Here is a 19,556-nt window from a genome sequence, read left to right on the forward strand (position 1 = left end):
TATTGAGTAGACTGTTACCCCATTTCATTGATCCCCAATCATTTGGTAAAGCTGTACAATGTGAATGTCAATACACACAATAGGCTGACTGGGGAGGTGATTTCACAAGGTCATGCGAAAAGAGCTACAACGCTAATATTTGGGTAAACTCTTCACAGTTGTGTTCTGTGGGTGTCACCGAGTAGTCGGATACCCCATTTCATTGCTTCACATTCCAATCGTGTTTAACATTATCTAGTCTAAATATGGCATGATTCCACCAATTGTAACCTTCATCACTTTCAAAGAGGTACTTTAATTTTGAAGGCAAACCACAAATTACACTATTGTGCCTAATCCTTATTGTGGCTAGCTTCACGACACATAACCCGGTCAGGACGAGCCTCACAAGCAAGCTGCCTGCTTATAACATTGGCTTTGGGCAACAGGGTTAAGTAGCAGGCTAGCTATGTATTTTCATGAACTGAAGTTCATTTGGCGAACAACAAGTGGCTACCTAGATTCCTAAATCATTTCTAAGCATAATGAAAACGACTGCAGTTTCTACTGGGCATTGTTTTCAGGCTGGTTGTATTGATGCTAGCTCGGTACCAAGCTAAAGCTAGCTAGCTACTCCAGAAGTTGCGGACGAACAAATAATGCTTTATTACCAACGTGGTATTGTAAACACATAGCTCATGGCCGGTGTTAGCTTGTTTGAATAATGTTTTTTACAGCTTTGACAGTGCTACTGATAGTAGTGGTGGAGCTTGGCTTGCATGTGCAAATAGTGTTATTGCCAAATAGTGTCATTTGACGTGTATCTTTTTTGACACGCAAAGACCTAAACGGCGTTCCCATAGTATGTCGTGAAGCTAATAGCAGTGACACTATTACTGTGACTCCGGTAGGGCAACATCTGAAAAATAGCACACTTAGTAGTGTGTACTGGTGCTCGACCATTCACGAAAGCCAACTTCACCCACGACAGAGAACGGTTGATTGTCAAGGGCAATGAATTCCATTATCTTGGTGTTAATGGATTTCGCCTTTTGAGTTGTATAGCTGAAATTCTTACTCTTTCAAATGACTGCTTGACTGCTTGATCCACACAGCAGACGTTGTTAGCTAGGTTAGGAATGCTGTGTGGCAGGTGTAGTGTAACATTTTACGTGGCATCATTACCTCATGTACCTACATTATATAGGTATGCACGTCAGCTTTGACATCGGCGTTAAACTAGACATCGGGACGATACCGATGCTGGCATTTTTAGCTAATATCGGCTGATTCCGATATACCGTGCATCCCTAGAAATGAACGCCAATTAATTAGTAGATAGAACTATTTCATTGTACCTTCACGATCCTGACAGCAGGGCTGTAACAGTCTTGTAGTGCACAGGAGACCCAAGTTCAACACAGTCGGTCTCATACAAATAGGACATCCAATCAAAAAGACTAAGAATTCATTGTGGATGGTTGTACTGAAGTGACTGTTTTTATCGGATAGTATGATACTTTTAACATGAGTTTCTGTTTTAAAGAAACATAGTTATCCATTAAATCAAACAAAAACAGGTTGGGTAGAAGAGGCCATTTCCACAGCACACGTTTCTATACAAGGCAGTCGCAAATCAGTCAATAAAAAGCTATGAGAAAGAAGTGCATTTGAGAGATGTTAAATGGGTGATACATTGTCAGTGCCCTGTTGGGTTAGGTGATGAGCATACCGGTATTATCCTATATCCATGATATCACGATAAATGATAAATGATAGTCAGGTCCAAAATTATTGGCACCGATTATAAAGATGAACAAAAAAAGACTGCATAAAATAAATAATTAAAATACTGAGCTAAAATGTATTTTTATTATACTAATACAATTGCTCATGAAAACAGAGCTCTTTGGCCATACATACCAGTGGTGGGTTTTGGGTTGAAAAAACCCCATACCTACTACAAAACATGGTGGTGGATATTTGATGTTATGGGGCTATTTGGCTTCCACTGGTCCTGGGGCCCTTGTTAAGATCAACAATGGCCTCTAACTTTTTCCAGTATCAGGACATTTTATCCAAAAACCTGGTTGCCTCTGCCAGGAGGCTGAAACTTGGCCACAAGTGGATCTTCCAGCAAGACAATAACCCCAAGCACACATCAGAATCCACAAAGAAATGATTAATTGACCACATAATCAACATTTTGCAATGGCCATCTCAGTACATAAGCGCAGACAAAGCATATCAAGGTTCTGGTAAGATTATGTTTGGAGGAATGGTCTAAAATCCCTCCCAATGTGTTCTCCAATCTCATAAAACATTATAGAAAAAGGCTCAAGGTATTCAAAGCAGATGTATTAGTTAAAGAATATAATTTCCCAAATGTTTTGAGCATGCAATATAGCTCAGTATCTGTATTATATATTTGTGCCAATAATTTGGGACCTGACTGACTGTGCATGTACACACACACACACTGTACAAAACATTGGGAACGTCTGCGTTTTCCATGACAGACTGACCAGGTAAAAATCTATGATTCCTTATTGGTGTCACTTTTTAAATCCACTTCAAATCAGTGTGGCTGAAGGGGAAGGGACAGGTTAAAGAAAGATTTTTAAGCCTTGAGACATCGATTGTGTGCCATGGAAACCCATTTGAAATCTAAGATTTCCCTTCAGTGGAACGAAGAAAAAACTCCAAAGACCATTATTCCCCCTCCACCAAACAATACAGTTGCCACTATGCATTGGGGCAGGTAGCGTTCTCATGGCATCCGCCAAACCCCGATTCAGACTGCCAGATGGTGAAGCGTGATTAATCACTCCAGAGAACCCGTTTCCACTGTATACCTCCACTACACTACTTTGATACACATCCATAGGGATTAAGAAGTGAGTATAAGCAATGCCCACTGAACGAAATGTGGGTATACGGATGATATCTACGTCTACAACACTGGCCCTTCGCGTTTTACAAAAAGTGCACACCTACATGAGTGCGCTGGTATTATGGTTTCTGTCCTTTCAGAATCAAAAACCTGTCACACACTGAAGGCCTATTGGTTCGCCACTGTGCAAACATGTCTATAATAACAGATAGGCTGTTAAGATATTCATGTTTCAAGTAAGGAGTATATACAGGTGCCTTCGGAAAGTATTCAGACATTCACTTTTAGCACATTTTGTTATGGTACAGCCTTACTCTAAAACAGATTTAAAAAAATAAAAAATCCTGCGCAATCTCCACACAATACCCCATAATAACAAAGCAAAAATAGGTTGTTCAACATTTTTTCAAATGTATTAAACAGAAATACCTCATATAAATAAGTATTCAAACCCTTTGCTATGAGACTCGAAGTTGAGCTCAGGTTCATCCTGTTTCCATTGATCATCCTTCAGATGTTTCTACAACTTGGATTCCACCTGTGGTAAATTCAAATCAAATTTTATTTGTCACATACACATGGTTAGCAGACGTTAATGCAAGCGAAATGCTTGTGCTTCTAGTTCCGACCATGCAGTAATATCTAACAAAACAATTTCACCACAACTACCTTATACACACAAGTGTAAAGGAATGAATAAGAATATGTACATAAAATATATATGAATGAGTGATGGCCGAACGGCATAGGTGAATAAGAATATGTACATAAAATATATATGAATGAGTGATGGCCGAACGGCATAGGCAAGATGCAGTAGATGGTATAGAGTACAGAATATACATATGAGATGAGTAATGTAGGGTATGTAAACATTATATAAAGTGGCATTATTTAAAGTGGCTAGTGATACATTTATTACATTTATTACATCAATTTTCCATTATTCAAGTGGTATGTTGGTCAGTATGGCTGCTGTCAACATAAGTCATTATGCTGGCAGCAGCCACTCAATGTTAGTGGTTGCTGTTTAACAGTCTGATGGCCTTGAGATAGAAGCTGTTTTTCAGTCTCTCAGTCCCCGCTTTGATGCACCTGTACTGACCTCGCCTTCTGGATGATAGGGGGGTGAACAGGCAGTGGCTCGGGTGGTTGTTGTCCTTGATGATCTTTCTGGCCTTCCTGTGACATCGGGTGGTGTAAGTGTCCTGGAGGGCCGGTAGTTTGCCCCCAGTGATGAGTTGTGCAGACCTCACTACCCTCTTGAGAGCCTTACGGTTGTGGGCGGAGCAGTTGCCGTACCAGGCGGTGATACAGCCCGACAGGATGCTCTCGTTTGTGCATCTGTAGAAGTTTGTGTTTTTGGAGACAAAACAAATTTCTTCAGCCTCCTGAGGTTGAAGAGGCGCTGCAGCGCCTTCTTCACGATGCTGTCTGTGTGGGTGAACCAATTCAGTTTGTCCGTGATGTGTACGCCGAGGAACTTTAAAAAAAACTTTCCACCCTCTCCACTACTGTCCCGTAGATGTGGATAGGGGGCTGCTCCCTTTGCCGTTTCCTGAAGTCCAAAACCATCTCCTTTGTTTTGTTGACATTGAGTGTGAGGTTATTTTCCTGACACCACAGTCTGAGGGCCCTCACCTCCTCCCTGTAGGCCGTCTCGTCGTTGTTGGTAATCAAGCCTACCACTGAAGTGTCGTCTGCAAACGTAATGATTGAGTTGGAGGCGTGCATGCCCATGCAGTCGTGGGTGTACAGGGAGTGCAAGAGAGGGCTGAGAACGCACCCTTGTGGGGCCCCAGTGTTGAGGATCAGCGGGGTGGAGATGTTACCTACCCTCACCACCTGGGGGCGGCCCGTCAGGAAGTCCAGGATGCAGCTGCACAGGGCGAGTTTGGAGGGTACTATGGTGTCAAATGCTGAGCTGTAGTCGATGAACAGCATTCTTACATAGGTATTTCTCTTGTCCAGATGGGTTAGGGCAGTGTGATTGCTATTGCGTCATCTGTGGACCTACTGGGGCGGTAAGCAAAATGGAGTGGGTCTCGGGTGTCAGGTAAGGCGGAGGTGATATGGTCCTTGACTAGTCTCTCACAGCACTTCATGATGACGGAAGTGAGTGCTACGGGGCGGTAGTCATTTAGCTCAGTTACCTTAGCTTTCTTGGGAACAGGCTTCAATAGGGCCACCATTGTTCATGTGTGGACAGGAGACTGGTATAAGGATTGATTGAATATGTCCGTAAACACACCAGCCAGCTGGTCTGCGCAAGCTCTGAGGACACGGCTGGGGATGCCGTCTGGGCCTGCTGCCTTGCAAGGGTTAACATGTTTAAATGTTTTACTCACGTTGGCTGCAATGAAGGAGAGCCCACATGTTTTGGTAGCGGGCCGTGTCAGTGGCACTGTATTGTTCTCAATGCGAGCAAAGAAGTTGTTTAGTCTGTCTGGGAGCAAGACACAGTGGTCCGCAACGGGGCTGTTTTTTCTTTTGTAATCCATGATTGACTGTAGACCCTGCCACATACCTCTCGTGTCTGAGCCGTTGAATTGCGACTCTACTTTGTCTCTACACTGACGCTTAGCTTGTTTGATTGCCTTGCGGAGGGAATAACTACACTGTTTGTATTCGGTCATGTTTCCGGTCACCTTGCCCTGATTAACTTCATTGGGATAGGGGGCAGCATTTTCACTTTTGGATGAATAGCGTGCCCAGAGTGAACTGCCTCCTACTCAGTCCCAGATATGCATATAATATGCTAATATATGCATATTATTATTAGTATTGGATAGAAAAAAAACTCTGGAGTTTCTAAAACTATTTGAATGATGTCTGTGAGTATAACAAAAAAACTCATATGACAGGCAAAAACCTGGGAAAAAAATCAAAACAGGAAGTTGGGAAATCTGAGGTTTGTAGGTTTTGAACTCACTCCTATTGAATACACAGTGGGACATGGGTTATTTTGCACTTCCTAAGGCTTCCACTAGATGACAACCGTCTTTAGAACGTTGTTTGAAGCGGGGCCAGATGGGAGCGGTTTGACCAAGGGGTCTGCCTGCAGCCTCATTCTCAGTCACGCGCTTTCACTTGAGAGGTAGCTCTCGTTCCATTGCTTTTCTACAGACACTGGAATTCTCCAGTTGGAACGTTATTGAAGATTTATGATAGAAACATAGTAAAGATTGATTCTATACTTAGTTTGACATGATTCTATACTTAGTTTGACAAGTTTCTTCGACCTGTAATAGAACTTTTTGAATGTTTCGTCTGAATGGACTAATTGGATTTGTTTACCAAACAAAAAAAGCTATTGGACATAAATGATGGACATTATTGAACAAAACAAGCATTAATTGTGGAACTGCGATTCCTGGAAGTGCATTCTGATGAAGATCAAAAGGTAAGTGAATATTTATAATGCTTTTTATGAATCATGTTGACTACCCAACATGGTGGATATTTCTCTGTCAGGTTTGGGCTCTGAGCGCCGTTCTCAGATTATGCTTTTTCCGTAAAGTTTTTTAAAAATCTGACACAGCGGTTGCATTAAGGAGAAGTGTGTATCTAAAGTTCCATGTATAATGGTTGTATTTTCATCAACATTTATTATGAAAATTTCTGTGAATTCATGTGGCTCCCTGCAATATCACTGCATGTTTTGGAACTACTGAACGTAATACGCGAATGTAAAATAAGATTTTGGGATATAAATATGAACTTTCCCGAACAAAACATACATGTATTGTGTAACATGAAGTCCTATGAGTGTCATCTGATGAAGATCAAAAGGTTAGTGATTAATTTTACCGTCATTTGTGCTTTTTGTGACTCCTCTCTTTGGCTGAAAAAATGGCTGGGTATTTCTGTGAGTTGGTGTTGACCTACATAATTGTTTGTGGAGCTTTCACTGTAAAGCATTTTTGAAATCAGATGCTGTAGCTGGATTAACGAGAATTTTATCTTTAAAATGGTGCCTAATACTTGTGTGTTTGAGAAATTTGATTCATGAGATTTCAGTTGATTGGTTTTTGGCGTCCTGCAATTTTATTGGTTGTAGGCGAGGGGTTCCGCTAGACAGGTTAAAAGCAGTGGTTTGCTCTTTCAGCTTTGCACAAATGCTGCCACCAATCCACGGTTTCTGGTTGGGGAATATTCAAATAGACTGGACATGATTTGGATAAGGCACAAACATGTCTAAGTAGTTAAAACGCTGTCAGTTACACTCCAAACTTTAGGTCACACTATTACTGCCTGCAGATGAAATTCCGCTGAAACTAGGCAGCACACATGTGAATATATTTCACATGCTTTGCGATGGTGTAGGATAATTTATGCATGATTTCACGATGTACTAAATAATTGATCAGTTATAAGGCTTAAAAATCCTTCTTTAACTTGTCTCCTCCCCTTCATCTACACTCATTGAAGACAATTTAACAAGTGACATCAATAAGGGATCAGACTGACCAGATGAAAGCTATGTAATGGAAAGAGCAGGTGCTCCTAATGTATACCACAATATTTAACAAGGGCATATCATTGATATGAAAATATGGATATCGCCAAGCCTTAGTACCCCTAGGTTATCTTAAATGGTCTTACCTGCATTGGAGGTCTGTTGGTTATTAGAGATCCATCCTTGGCATGTGTGTACACAGTGAAGTCCTCGGGGAGCAGTAGCCTTCAAAACAAAAACACACGCTGAAGTTACACCCTCAGTCAGGAATTACACATCAGAACATAAGTATCAGGGCCGGGCAAATAGTCAACATCATAAAGTGAGATTAAAAATGTATGGTAATTTTAAATGAAGTAAAATTGTGAGACTTGCTTTACCTATTATATTTTGTTGTTGTAGTAGTTAAAGCAGTTAATATTTACTTGAACCCTCAACTTTATCCATATTTTGTTATGTTACAGCCTTATTTCTAAAATGGATTCAAATGTTTTCCCCCCTCAATCTACACACAACACCCCATACAAAGCAAAAAAAAGTTGACATTTTTGAAAATGTATTAAAAGTTTTAAAAATGTAATATAACATTTACACAAGTATTCAGCCCTTTACTCAGTACTTTGCTGAAGCACCTTTGACAATGATTACAGTCTCAAGTATGACGCTACAAGCTTGGCACACCTGTACAGTCGTGGCCAAAAGTTAAGAATAACACAAATATTAATTTTGCTGCCTCAGTTTGTATGATGGCAGTTTGCATATACTCCAGAATGTTATAAAGAGTGATCACATGAATTGCAATTAATTGCAAAGTCCCTCTTTGCCATGTAAATGAACTGAATCCCCCCCCAAAACATGTCCACTGCATTTCAGCCCTGCCACAAAAGGACCAGCTGACATCATGTCAGTGATTCTCTCGTTAACCCAGGTGTGAGTGTTGATAAGGACAAGGTTGGAAATCACTCAGTCATGCTGATTTAAGTCAAATAACCCCACAAGGAGGGTGGTGCTTGGAATCATTCTTCTTCCTCTGTCAACCATAGTTACCTAAAAAGGAAACATGTGCCATCATTTCTTTGCTCAAAATGGGCTTCACAGGCTTTCTTGGGCGCCCTGAGGCCATCTTCACATAATTGAACCACTCTTCTTGAAGTTCTTGACGAACCGATAAATGGTTCATTTAGGTGCAATCTTACTGGCAGCAATATGCCAGTAAGATTGCACCTGAATCAACCCTTTATCGGTTCGTCAAGAACTTCAAGGAGAGTGGTTCAATTGTTGTGAAGAAGGCCTCAGGGCGCCCAAAAAAGTCCAGTAAGCGCCAGGACCGTCTTCTAAAGTTGATTCAGCTGCGGGATCTGGGCACCACCAGTACAGAGCTTGCTCAGGAATGGCAGCAGGCAGGCCTGAGTGCATCTGCACAAACAGTGAGGCAAAGACTTTTGGAGGATGGCCTGGTGTCAAATAAGGGCAGCAAAGAAGCCACTTCTCTGCAGGAAAAACATCAGGGACGGACTGATATTCTACAAAAGGTACAGGGATTGGACTGCTGAGGACTGGGGTAAATACATTTTCTCTGATGAATCCCCTTTCCGATTGTTTGGGGCATCTGGAAAAAAGCTTGTCCGGAGAAGACAAGGTGAGCGCTACCATCAGTCCTGTGTCATGCCAACAGTAAAGCATCCTGAGACCATTCATGTGTGGGGTTGCTTCTCAGCCAAGGGAGTAGGCTCACTCACAATTTTGCCTAAAAACACAGCCATGAATAAAGAAGGGTACCGACACATCCTCCGAGAGCAACTTCTCCCAACCATCCAGGAACAGTTTGGTGACGAACAATGCCTTTTCCAGCATGATGGAGCACCTTGCCATAAGGCAACAGTGATAACTAAGTGGCTCGGGGAACAAAACATCAATATTTTGGGTCCATGGCCAGGAAACTCCCCAGACCTTTAATCCCATTGAGAACTTGTGGTCAATTCTCAAGAGGCGGGTGTACAAACAAAAACCCACAAATTCTGACAAACTCAAAGCATTGATTATGCAAGAATGGGTTGCCATCAGTCAGGATGTGGCCCAGAAGTTAATTGACAGCATGCCAGGGCGGATTGCAGAGGTCTTGAAAAAGATGGGTCAACACTGCAAATATTGACTCTTTGCATCAACTTCATGTAATTGCCAATAAAAGCCTTTGACACATATGAAATGCTTGTAATTATACTTCAGTATTCCATAGTAACATCTGACAAAAATATCTAAAGACACTGAGGCAGCAGGCTTGGGGAAAATTAATATTTGTGTCATTCTCAAAACGTTTGGCCACGACTGTATTTGGGGAGTTTCTCCCATATTTCTCTGTAGATCCTCTCAAGCTCTGTTAGATTGAATGGTGAGCGTCGCTGCACAGCTATTTTCAGGTCTCTCCAGAGATGTTCGATCGGGTTCATGTCCGGGCTGTGGCTGGGCCACTCAAGGACATTCAGAGACTTGTCCAGAAGCCATATATTGGACGACCAAAAGTCATTGGTTCTTGCAACGTATCGATTGGTTATCATTTTTTTAACATATATTTTTCCATATATGGACACATCCTATGTGTTTTAATCAAATCAAATATATTCACTGAGCTTGTCTGATTCTTTAAGCTCAGACTTGCGCTATGTAAAATATATATATATCTTTTAAAGACAGCAAGTGACTATCACCCGTTGTCTGTCTCGCTCTCCTCCAGCGACCACCACAGAACATCAAAGTGTTAAACGCGCTGTCAGTGTTGCTGAAGCTGGAACCTAATTACAGCCATTTGTGACTGAAAAGTTGTTACCGAAATCTAATTTTTTTGGGAAAAATATTCCTTATTCTCTCAACTCTTGCCCAGTTTACGTGATACATGTATGCATCTCATGCACGTGACCAATGACATATAGCATGGGAATAGTATTACTAGAGAACGTTGGTAAGGTAATTATTAGGGATGCAGAATATATAGGTGAACATATCAGAATTGGATGATATTACCTAAAAATTCCAACATCAATATCGTCCCGATGTCTAGTTTAACGCCGATGTGCAAATCTGATGTCAAACCTGACGTACCTACTCTATATAGGTATGCACATGACATAATGATTCCACGTAAAATGTTGCACTAGATGTGCGACACAACATTCCTAACCTAGCCAACGATGTCTGCTGTGTGGATCGAGCAGTCAACAAGTCAAGCACCATTTGAAAGAGTAAGAACATTTCAGCGAGACAACTTAAAGGCAAAATCCATTAACACCAAGATAATGGAATTCATTGCCCTTGACAATCAACCGTTCTCTGTCGTGGGTGAAGTTGGCTATCGTGAATGGTCGAGCACTACTAAGTGTGATATTTTTCAGATGTTGCCTTACCGGAGTTACAGTAATAGCGTCACAGCTATTAGCTTCATGACATACTATGGAACGCCGTTTGGGTCTTTGCGTGTCATAAAAGATACACGTCAAAGGACACTATTTGACAATCACACTATTTACACGTGCAAGCCAAGTGCCACCACCACTACCAGTAGCCCTGTCAAAGCTGTACAAAACATTCTGCAAACAAGCTAACACCGGCCACGAACGATGTGTTTACAATACCACTTTGGTAATAAAGCAGTTTGTTCGACTGCAACTTCTGGGGTAGCTTGCTGGCTTTAGCTTGGCACCTAGATAGCACCAATACAACCAGCCTGAAAACAATGCCCAGTAGAAACTGCAGTCGTTTTCATTATTCTTAGAAATGATTTAGGAATCCTTGTGATTAAGTATTAGCTAGGTAGCCACTTGTTCACCTATTGAAATTTAACTTCAGTTCATGAAAATACATAGCTATCCTGCTACTTAAAACCTCTTGCCGCTCAGATCCCTTATGCGGGATAATTTGTGTCTACATCCGGTGAATTGCAGAGCGCCAAATTCAAATTAAATTACTGAAAATATTACAATTTTCATGAAATCACAAGTGCAATACACCAAAACACAGCTTAACCTCTTGAAGCTAGGGGGCACTATTTTTATGTTTGGAAAAATAACGGCCCAAAAGTAAACGGCCCAGTTACACAATAAATGTTCATTTTGTTCGATAAAGATTCTCTATATATATCCAAAAACCTCCATTTGGTTGGCGTGTTTTGTTCAGTAATCAACAGGCTCGTGCGGTCACGACGGGCAGACAAAAATTCCAAATAGTATCCGTGAAGTTCGTAGAAACACGTCAAAGTTTTTTATAATCAATTCTCAGTTTGTTTTTACAATAAATAATATTTCAACCGGACGGTAGCCTTTTCAATAGAAGAGAGAAAGAAAAGGTCTCACTCCCGGTGCGCGCGCATGCACAAATCTGGAGGACATCTGGCTACCCACTGACGCGATGTGATCATTCTCAGTTTGCCTTCAAAATAAAAGTACCTAGTATGATGGTTACAAATGGTGGAATTGTGCCATATTTAGACTAGATAAATATTAAACAAGGTTGGGGTGTAAAGCAATGAAATGGGGTATCCGTCTACGGTGACACCCACAGAACACAACTGTGAAGAGTTTACCCAAATATTAGTATTGTGTGAAATCACCTTCCCGGTCAGCGTATTGTGTGTATTGACATTCATATTGCACTGTACTGATCAATTAAATGGGGGATCAGTCTACTCAATACCCAATATATTTTTTCCCAACGTCCTCAGTGTTATCAGAATTGATATGCTGGCTACAGGAATGTCCACCAGAGCTGTTGTCAGATAAGTTGATGTTAATTTCTCTACCATAAGCCACCTCCAATGTAATTTTTGAGAATTTGGCAGTACGTCCAACCGGCCTCAACCGCAGACCATATGTACCCACGCCAGCCCAGGATCTCCACTTCCGGCTTTTTCACCTGCGGGATGGTCTGAGACAAGCCACCCGGATAGCTGATGAAATGGTGGGTTTGTTAGAAACGTCTCACAGATGGATACTCATCTGAGTGCTTGTCTTCATCACCAGGGGTCTTGATCTGACTGCAGTTTGTCGTCATAACCGATTTCAGTGGGCAAATGCTCACATTCGATAGCCACTGGCACGCTGGAGAAATGTGCTCTTCCCAGATGAATCCCGGTTTCAACTGTAACCAAGCAGATGGCGTTGTGTGGACGAGCAGGTTGCTGACGTCAACGTTGTGAACAGAGTGCCTCATGGTGGCGGTGGGTTATGGGCAGGCATAAACTACGGACAACAAACACAATTACATTTTATCGATGGCAATTTGAATGCATAAATATAGCGTGACTGAGGCCCAATGTCATGCCATTCATCTGCCGCCATCACCTCATGCACAGCCCCATTTCGCAAGGATCTGCACACAATTCCCGGAGGCTGTAAATGTCCCAGTTATTCCATGGCCTGCATACTCAGACGTCACCCATTAAGCATGTTTGGGTTACTCTGGATCAAAGTGTATGACAGCGTGTTCCATTTCCCAACAATACCCAGCAACGTCGCACAGCCAGTGAAAAGGAGTGGGACAACATTCCACAACCAACAGCCTGATCAAATCTATGAAAAAGGAGATGTGTAGCACTGCATGAGGCAAATGGTGGTCACACCAGATACTGACTGGTTTTCTGATCAACATCCCTTCCTTTTTTTAAGGAATCTGTAGGAATGCAAATATGCATCTATTGGTCAGTCATGTGAATTCGCTAAATTTGGGCATAATGAATTCATTTCAATTGACTGATTTCTTTATATTAACTGTAACTCAGTAAAATCTTGGAAATGGTTGTTTATATTTTAGTTCAGTGTACTTTGGATGTGGGGCACATTATTATAAATGACTACATTGACTACATGATTATACACTCTCCTACTAGAATACCACAGTATAAGCAGACTAATAATAGAGCACAGAAAACAATGAGGCATTGTTGTAGTTTTAAATAAGCTTTGAGTATTTAAAAAAAACAACATATTTGGACGATAGCGGCATGTTCATGAAGTCCTCTCTGGGCTGGAGGGGAATAAGTGGGAAGAGGGATCCAATGACTGTAAAGGGGGGTTTACCCCTTCCCTTGGAGCACTTCTTAGGGGAACACAAAAGTCGTGAGACGGTCCTGCCAGTAGTGAGACAGGTTAGTTTTACCCCACTGATGATGTGTTGTTGCAATAGTAAGGTAAGACTACCACATCGACATCATACATGAGTTCATGTGTGGTTCCCACCGTGAAGCATGGAGGTGGTGGTGTGATAGTGCTTGCTGGTGACATCGTTAGTGATTTATTTAGAATTCAAGGCACACTTAACGAGCATGGCTACCACAGCATTCTGCAGCGATATGCCATCCCATCTGGTTTGCGTTTAGTGGGACTATAATTTGTTTTTCAACAGGACAATGACCCAAAACACACCTCTAGACTGTGTAAGGGCTATTTGACCAAGGAGAGTGGAGTGTTGCATCAGATGACCTGGCCTCCACAATCACCTGACCTCAACCCAATTGAGATGGGTTGGAATGAGTTTGACTGCAGAGTAAAATAAAAGCAGCCAACAAGTGCTCAGCATATATGGGAACTCCTTCAAGACTGTTGGAAAAGCATCCAGGTGAAGCTGGTTGAGAAAATGACAGCTTTGAGCACTCTTGGCAAGACAAAGGGTGGCTACTGAAGAATCTCAAATATATTTTGATTTGTTTTAACACTTTTTTGATTACTACATGATTCCATATGTGTAATTTCATAGTTTGGATGTCTTCACTATGATTCGACAATGTAGAAATAAAGAAAAATCCCTGAATGAGTAAGTGTGTCCCAACTTTTGACTGGTACTGTATATCTGCCGTTGATATGGCAATGTATTAGGATAGAGTACTTTGGAGCAGCCAGGAACGAGTCTTTGGTAATGGGACGAAGGGCACTCTTTGAAAACAAGAGAAGAACAAGCAAAACACAGGTACAAGCAAAATGCAGGTACAGTAATGCATGAGAATAATGAAAACAAATTTGGGGGGAAAAAACTAAAATATTTCAACGCACGCTCAGTAGACCCTTTAAAAACCCTTTATTCATAGGCTACTTTTGGCTGATGACCAGGATAAAAAGACGCACCTATGTGATGCTGCTAAACCAGCCTTGATTAAGGGGAGGGTAGGCTGTGATTGGTTTTTAAATCAATATAAACAAAAATGGGGGGAAAGCAATCGTTTATCAATATTCAAAAAGGCACTCGCACATCTGAGCAATCATTTTTTTTTTTTACAGGTAATGGTTGAACAAAATGAAGGAATAAAGGAAACTGCATACTGCTCTTGATAGTATCTCTGATCTTTAATAAGCTTACGTTTCGGCCTTTATCCAGCTCTGATGAAGGCTGTGAGGCCAATACGTAAGCTTACTAAAGATCTGTGATACTATCAAGAGCAGCGTAATGTTTATCAATATGGTCCTTCTGTAGCTCAGTTGGTAGAGCATGGCGCTTGTAACGCCAGGGTAGTGGGTTCGATTCCCGGGACCACCCATACGTAGAATGTATGCACACATGACTGTAAGTCACTTTGGATAAAAGCGTCTGCTAAATGGCATATATTATAATATGGAATTCACTGGCCCAAAAGGCACAGCTCTCCTTCCATGGTTGGATAGGCTGCACTTCCTCACTCAAAATCCATGTCATTATCAACTGCTTTACTGTTAAGACCTGTTTTTTGTGGCTCTACATTCGCGTAGCATGAAAGTGTCACTTTTGCGCTCGGTTTTAAGGACACACGTCAAATATTGTCACACCTCCCACCTCGCAATAGCAGACAATTAGCATACGCTCTTTGGCAGGGTATTTTTTTATGAACAACAGAGCCTATAAGAACATAACTCTATCATTTAACTGCATCTGTAACTTATGGCCATGTCCTTGGCTGACAACATTTGAGCTGACAAACTTAGTCTCCTAAGCGAGTAGTGTTAACAACTGGAAAATTGTCAACTCTGCATTTCTCTGTCAAAGTGCACAATTTCAGAAAACCCTCAAGTTTGCCATGGGGGCAGCTCTGCAAAAGACAAACTACAAGTGTACCTTTGGATTCCGATATCACTATGAGGAAGGCATCACTATAGCTTTAACAGACTGGTAGTAGAGCACTGTGCCTCTTAGCCACGCAGTGTGCAGGATAACATGGCATAATGGACCAAGCCACAGACCAGCCTAACACTAATTAATTTGGGGGCTGCTCCGAAACTTTTATAGATGGAACAGAAATGCTGCGGTGTATATTGAATTTCTTCATAAACCATTCCCTTCAAAAGGTCTAATGGGCTGCAGGCCGAGTTGCCAACGCGTAGGCCCTTGTACTCTGTCTGTCATTACTGCACCTTGACTTCTAAATAAGCTAGGTTGAGTTTAAATATTGCTAATACTAACTATGAGAGAAACACAACAGAACAGTGGCCGAGTGCCTCTGACCAGAATATCGTCCTCCAAATTCGGTTCATTTTCCAACAAATCCTACATGCAGGGGATTAGGGGCTAGACGTAGATTTGAATTCAGTGTGTGATACTGCTATACTAAAATCCTGTCAATAATCATCAGCATGACTGTTGTTAAAGATATTTAAGGAACACCATTACATTTAATCACTTTAAATTAGATCCATAATTTCGACAAGTAGTGATATTTGGAAATAGCCACGGGAAGGTATTTTTTTTAAATAAATTGCAATATTTGTAGATACTTTAAGTAAATACCTGCAGTCAATTTGTGCAATATGTTAGGAGATAAAGTTGATTGCGTTCTTCATTTCACCTGTCACATAAGCTTCATAACGAAAAATCATTGGTAGTCCCAGTCACGTGGTGTTTGTTAACAAGCACACAACGACGAGATCGGAGCCTTGTGAGTCACTCACTGTTGTGCAGCACTCACCAGGTGATAGAGTTAGAATATGGAATTCACAACTAAACGTTTGCCAGCTAGATATCTTATACCTATTAGGTTAACTGTCAAAAATGTGCTAACTGCTCTACAGTTGTGCATTTGGTTTGTTAATTTAGTAGCCAGATGGCGATCTAGCTAAGTGGTTAGCTTCTTCCAAAATCAAGCTTATTTTGGTAACAGCAAAGAATCCCATCCTGGATCAAGAGCCTTGCTGTCTAATATACTGCTCAAAAACATAAAGGGAACACTTAAACAACACAATGTAACTCCAAGTCAATCACACTTCTGTGAACTCAAACTGTCCACTTAGGAAGCAACACTGATTGACAATAAATTTCACATGCTGTTGTGCAAATGGATTAGACAACAGGTGGAAATTATAGGCAATTTGCAAGACACCCACAATAAAGGAGTGGTTCTGCAGGTGGTGACTACAGACCACTTCTCAGGTCCTATGCTTCCTGGCTGATGTTTTGGTCACTTTTGAATGCTGGCGGTGCTTTCACTCTAGTGGTAGCATGAAACAGAGTCTACACACAAGTGGCTCAGGTTGTGCAGCTCATCCAGGATGGCACATCAATGCGAACTGCGGCAAGAAAGTTTGCTGTGTCTGTGAGCGTAGCGTCCAGAGCATGGAGGCGCTACCAGGAGACAGGCCAGTACATCAGGAGACGTGGAGGAGGCCATAGGAGGGCAACAACCCAGCAGCAGGACCGCTACCTCCGCCTTTGTGCAAGGAGGAGCAGGAGGAACACTGCCAGAGCCCTGCAAAATGACCTCCAGCAGGCCACAAATGTGCATGTGTCTCCTCAAACGGTCAGAAACAGACTCCATGAGGGTGGTATGAGGGCCCAACGTCCACAGGTGGGGGTTGTGCTTACAGCCCAACACCGTGCAGGACGTCTGGCATTTGCCAGAGAACACCAAGATTGGCAAATTCGCCACTGGCGCCCTGTGCTCTTCACAGATGAAAGCAGGTTCACACTGAGCACGTGACAGACGTGACAGTCTGGAGACGCAAGGGAGAACGTCCTGCTGCCTGCAACATCCTCCAGCATGACCGGTTTGGCGGTGGGTCAGTCATGGTGTGGGGTTGCATTTCTTTGGGGGGGCCGCACAGCCCTCCATGTGTTCGCCAGAGGTAGCCTGACTGCCATTAGGTACCGAGATGAGCTCCTCAGACCCCTTGTGAGACCATATGCTGGTGCGGTTGGCCCTGGGTTCCTCCTAATGCAAGACAATGCTAGACCTCATGTGACTGGAGTGTGTCAGCAGTTCCTACAAGAGGAAGGCATTGATGCTATGGACTGGCCCGCCCATTACCCAGACCTGAATCCAATTGAGCACATCTGGGACATCATGTCTCGCTCCATCCACCAACGCCACGTTGCACCACAGACTGTCCAGGAGTTGGCGGATGCTTAAGTCCAGGTCTGGGAGGAGATCCCTCAGGAGACCATCCGCCACCTCATCAGGAGCATGCCCAGGCGTTGTAGGGAGGTCATACAGGCACGTGGAGGCCACACACACTACTGAGCCTCATTTGGACTTGTTTTAAGGACATTACATCAAAGTTGGATCAGCCTGTAGTGTGGTTTTCCACTTTAAGTTTGAGTGTGACTCCAAATCCAGACCTCCATGGGTTGATAAATTTGATTTCCATTGATAATTTGTGTGATTTTGTTGTCAGCACATTCAACTATGTAAAGAAAAAAATGATTTAATAAGAATATTTCATTCATTCAGATCTAGGATGTGTTATTTTAGTGTTCCCTTTATTTTTTTGAGCAATGTATTTGTTTTGTACATGATGCAAACTGTGTGTAACATGTTTTATTTACTTGTATAACTTAATGATCTGGGATATCTGTCCTGCAAATACTTGGGTCAGAGGATGGATAAAACGTATGCAAAGTGCTTGTTAGTAGTTAGTTAACATTCTCCATTGGATTTGTACTTGTTAGCATTGCTAAGCTTTGGATTAGAGGATCAGTGGGGTTTGAAAATAGCGCCCCTTGTATTCAGTGCCGGTATTAACGAATATCCCGTTATGGAGCAAGGTCGGTATGAAGGTATGACAGTCTGGATACCGCCTAAGCCTATCTACAAGAGAAGACAAAGGAGAACATGGGAGGGCAATACGTACTCATTCTTCTCCAGGACAACAACGTGCTCTTTTCCCATGGCACTGATGATATAGGACACCTGTAAAAGCAAAGACAACTGGAGTCATTTCAATGCTAGATTTGGATGGACAAACAAAGCGGAGTGGCAGGGTAACTCAGTCATTGGGTGCATTCATTAGTGCACACAGTAGCAAAACATTTTGCAATGAGAAACACGCTGCAACAAAAACAAGCATTTCTTATCGAAAACGTTCCGGCTAGTTAGTACCTCCCTGTTTCAGGCAGTTTGCTTTCAATTGGTTCCTAGTGAATGAACCCAGTACTTCGGTGTGTAACCAACAGACCCCAGAGGAATGAAAGCAAGCAAGTAGTACTTGGATGCCTGTTGATGTATAAACATGGGCTATATGACTCACCAATCAAGGCAAACCAAATAAAAGCAAGACCAAAGCGATTTGTAGATGTCTTCAAGATGCTGTCAATGAAGCTGAGAAAATAGTAGGCAGCCAGTCAGTGCCCTCGGTCTGGAGTCAGAATTTCTTAATAGGTTAAATGCTGTCTAGCCTAAAAGGACATTGACAGTGCCTCAGAGGCACTGTGTGTTGTGAAACCCTGTGAAGAGACTAATTTTGACACAGTTATTCCAGTGAATCAGAATCGTCTCTTGGTTACAGATTAATCACTTTCATCGAGGTGCAAACCCTTGAGATGCATTTGGAGGCTGAAAACAGTAAACACTGGTCATCTTGAATGCTCCACCAACAATTTAATAGTTCTTGTTTTTTTGAAACAGTGTTTTGGTCAATAGACCTTCATCAGGGTTTACAGAGGCTGCGTCTCAAATGGCACCCCTTCCTCATTCCCTACATAGTGCACTACTTTAGACCAGGACCCATAGGGCTCCGGTAAAAAGTAGTGTACTATATAGGGAATAGGGTGTCATTTGGGAAGCAGCCTCAGAGGCATGACAGATGGTTGAACTGTGTAATTGTGCCACTAGTCTCTGACCTTTTAATCATGACATTAGGAGGCTGCAGAGAGGAAGACCAGTTGTAACTGGAGGCAGATTAGTTAGTTTAGTTCTGCTGATGCCAGTCAGCAAGCGTGTGTGCTTGTCTGAGTGAGTGAATTAGTGACAAAAACATATCTTTCCTTGTTGACAGAGGTAGATGA

General features: G+C 42.1%; 1 protein-coding gene across 2 annotated transcripts in view; it reads right to left on the minus strand.

The window, feature by feature from the left end:
* The window catches only part of adam9 (ADAM metallopeptidase domain 9), a 77,496-nt gene that overhangs the window by 45,468 nt on the left and 12,472 nt on the right, over positions 1–19,556 (minus strand). For both annotated transcript variants that reach the window (XM_046346555.1, XM_046346554.1), the window contains exons 3-4: positions 18,404–18,462; positions 7,478–7,556 (exon numbers count right to left, since the gene is read on the minus strand). In XM_046346555.1, coding sequence (XP_046202511.1) covers positions 7,478–7,556; positions 18,404–18,462 — 138 coding nt within the window. The remainder of the gene's footprint in view (positions 1–7,477; positions 7,557–18,403; positions 18,463–19,556) is intronic.

This window comes from Oncorhynchus gorbuscha, linkage group LG04 (genome assembly GCF_021184085.1).
Source record: "Oncorhynchus gorbuscha isolate QuinsamMale2020 ecotype Even-year linkage group LG04, OgorEven_v1.0, whole genome shotgun sequence".
In the NCBI taxonomy this organism is placed as follows: Eukaryota; Metazoa; Chordata; class Actinopteri; order Salmoniformes; family Salmonidae; genus Oncorhynchus; species Oncorhynchus gorbuscha.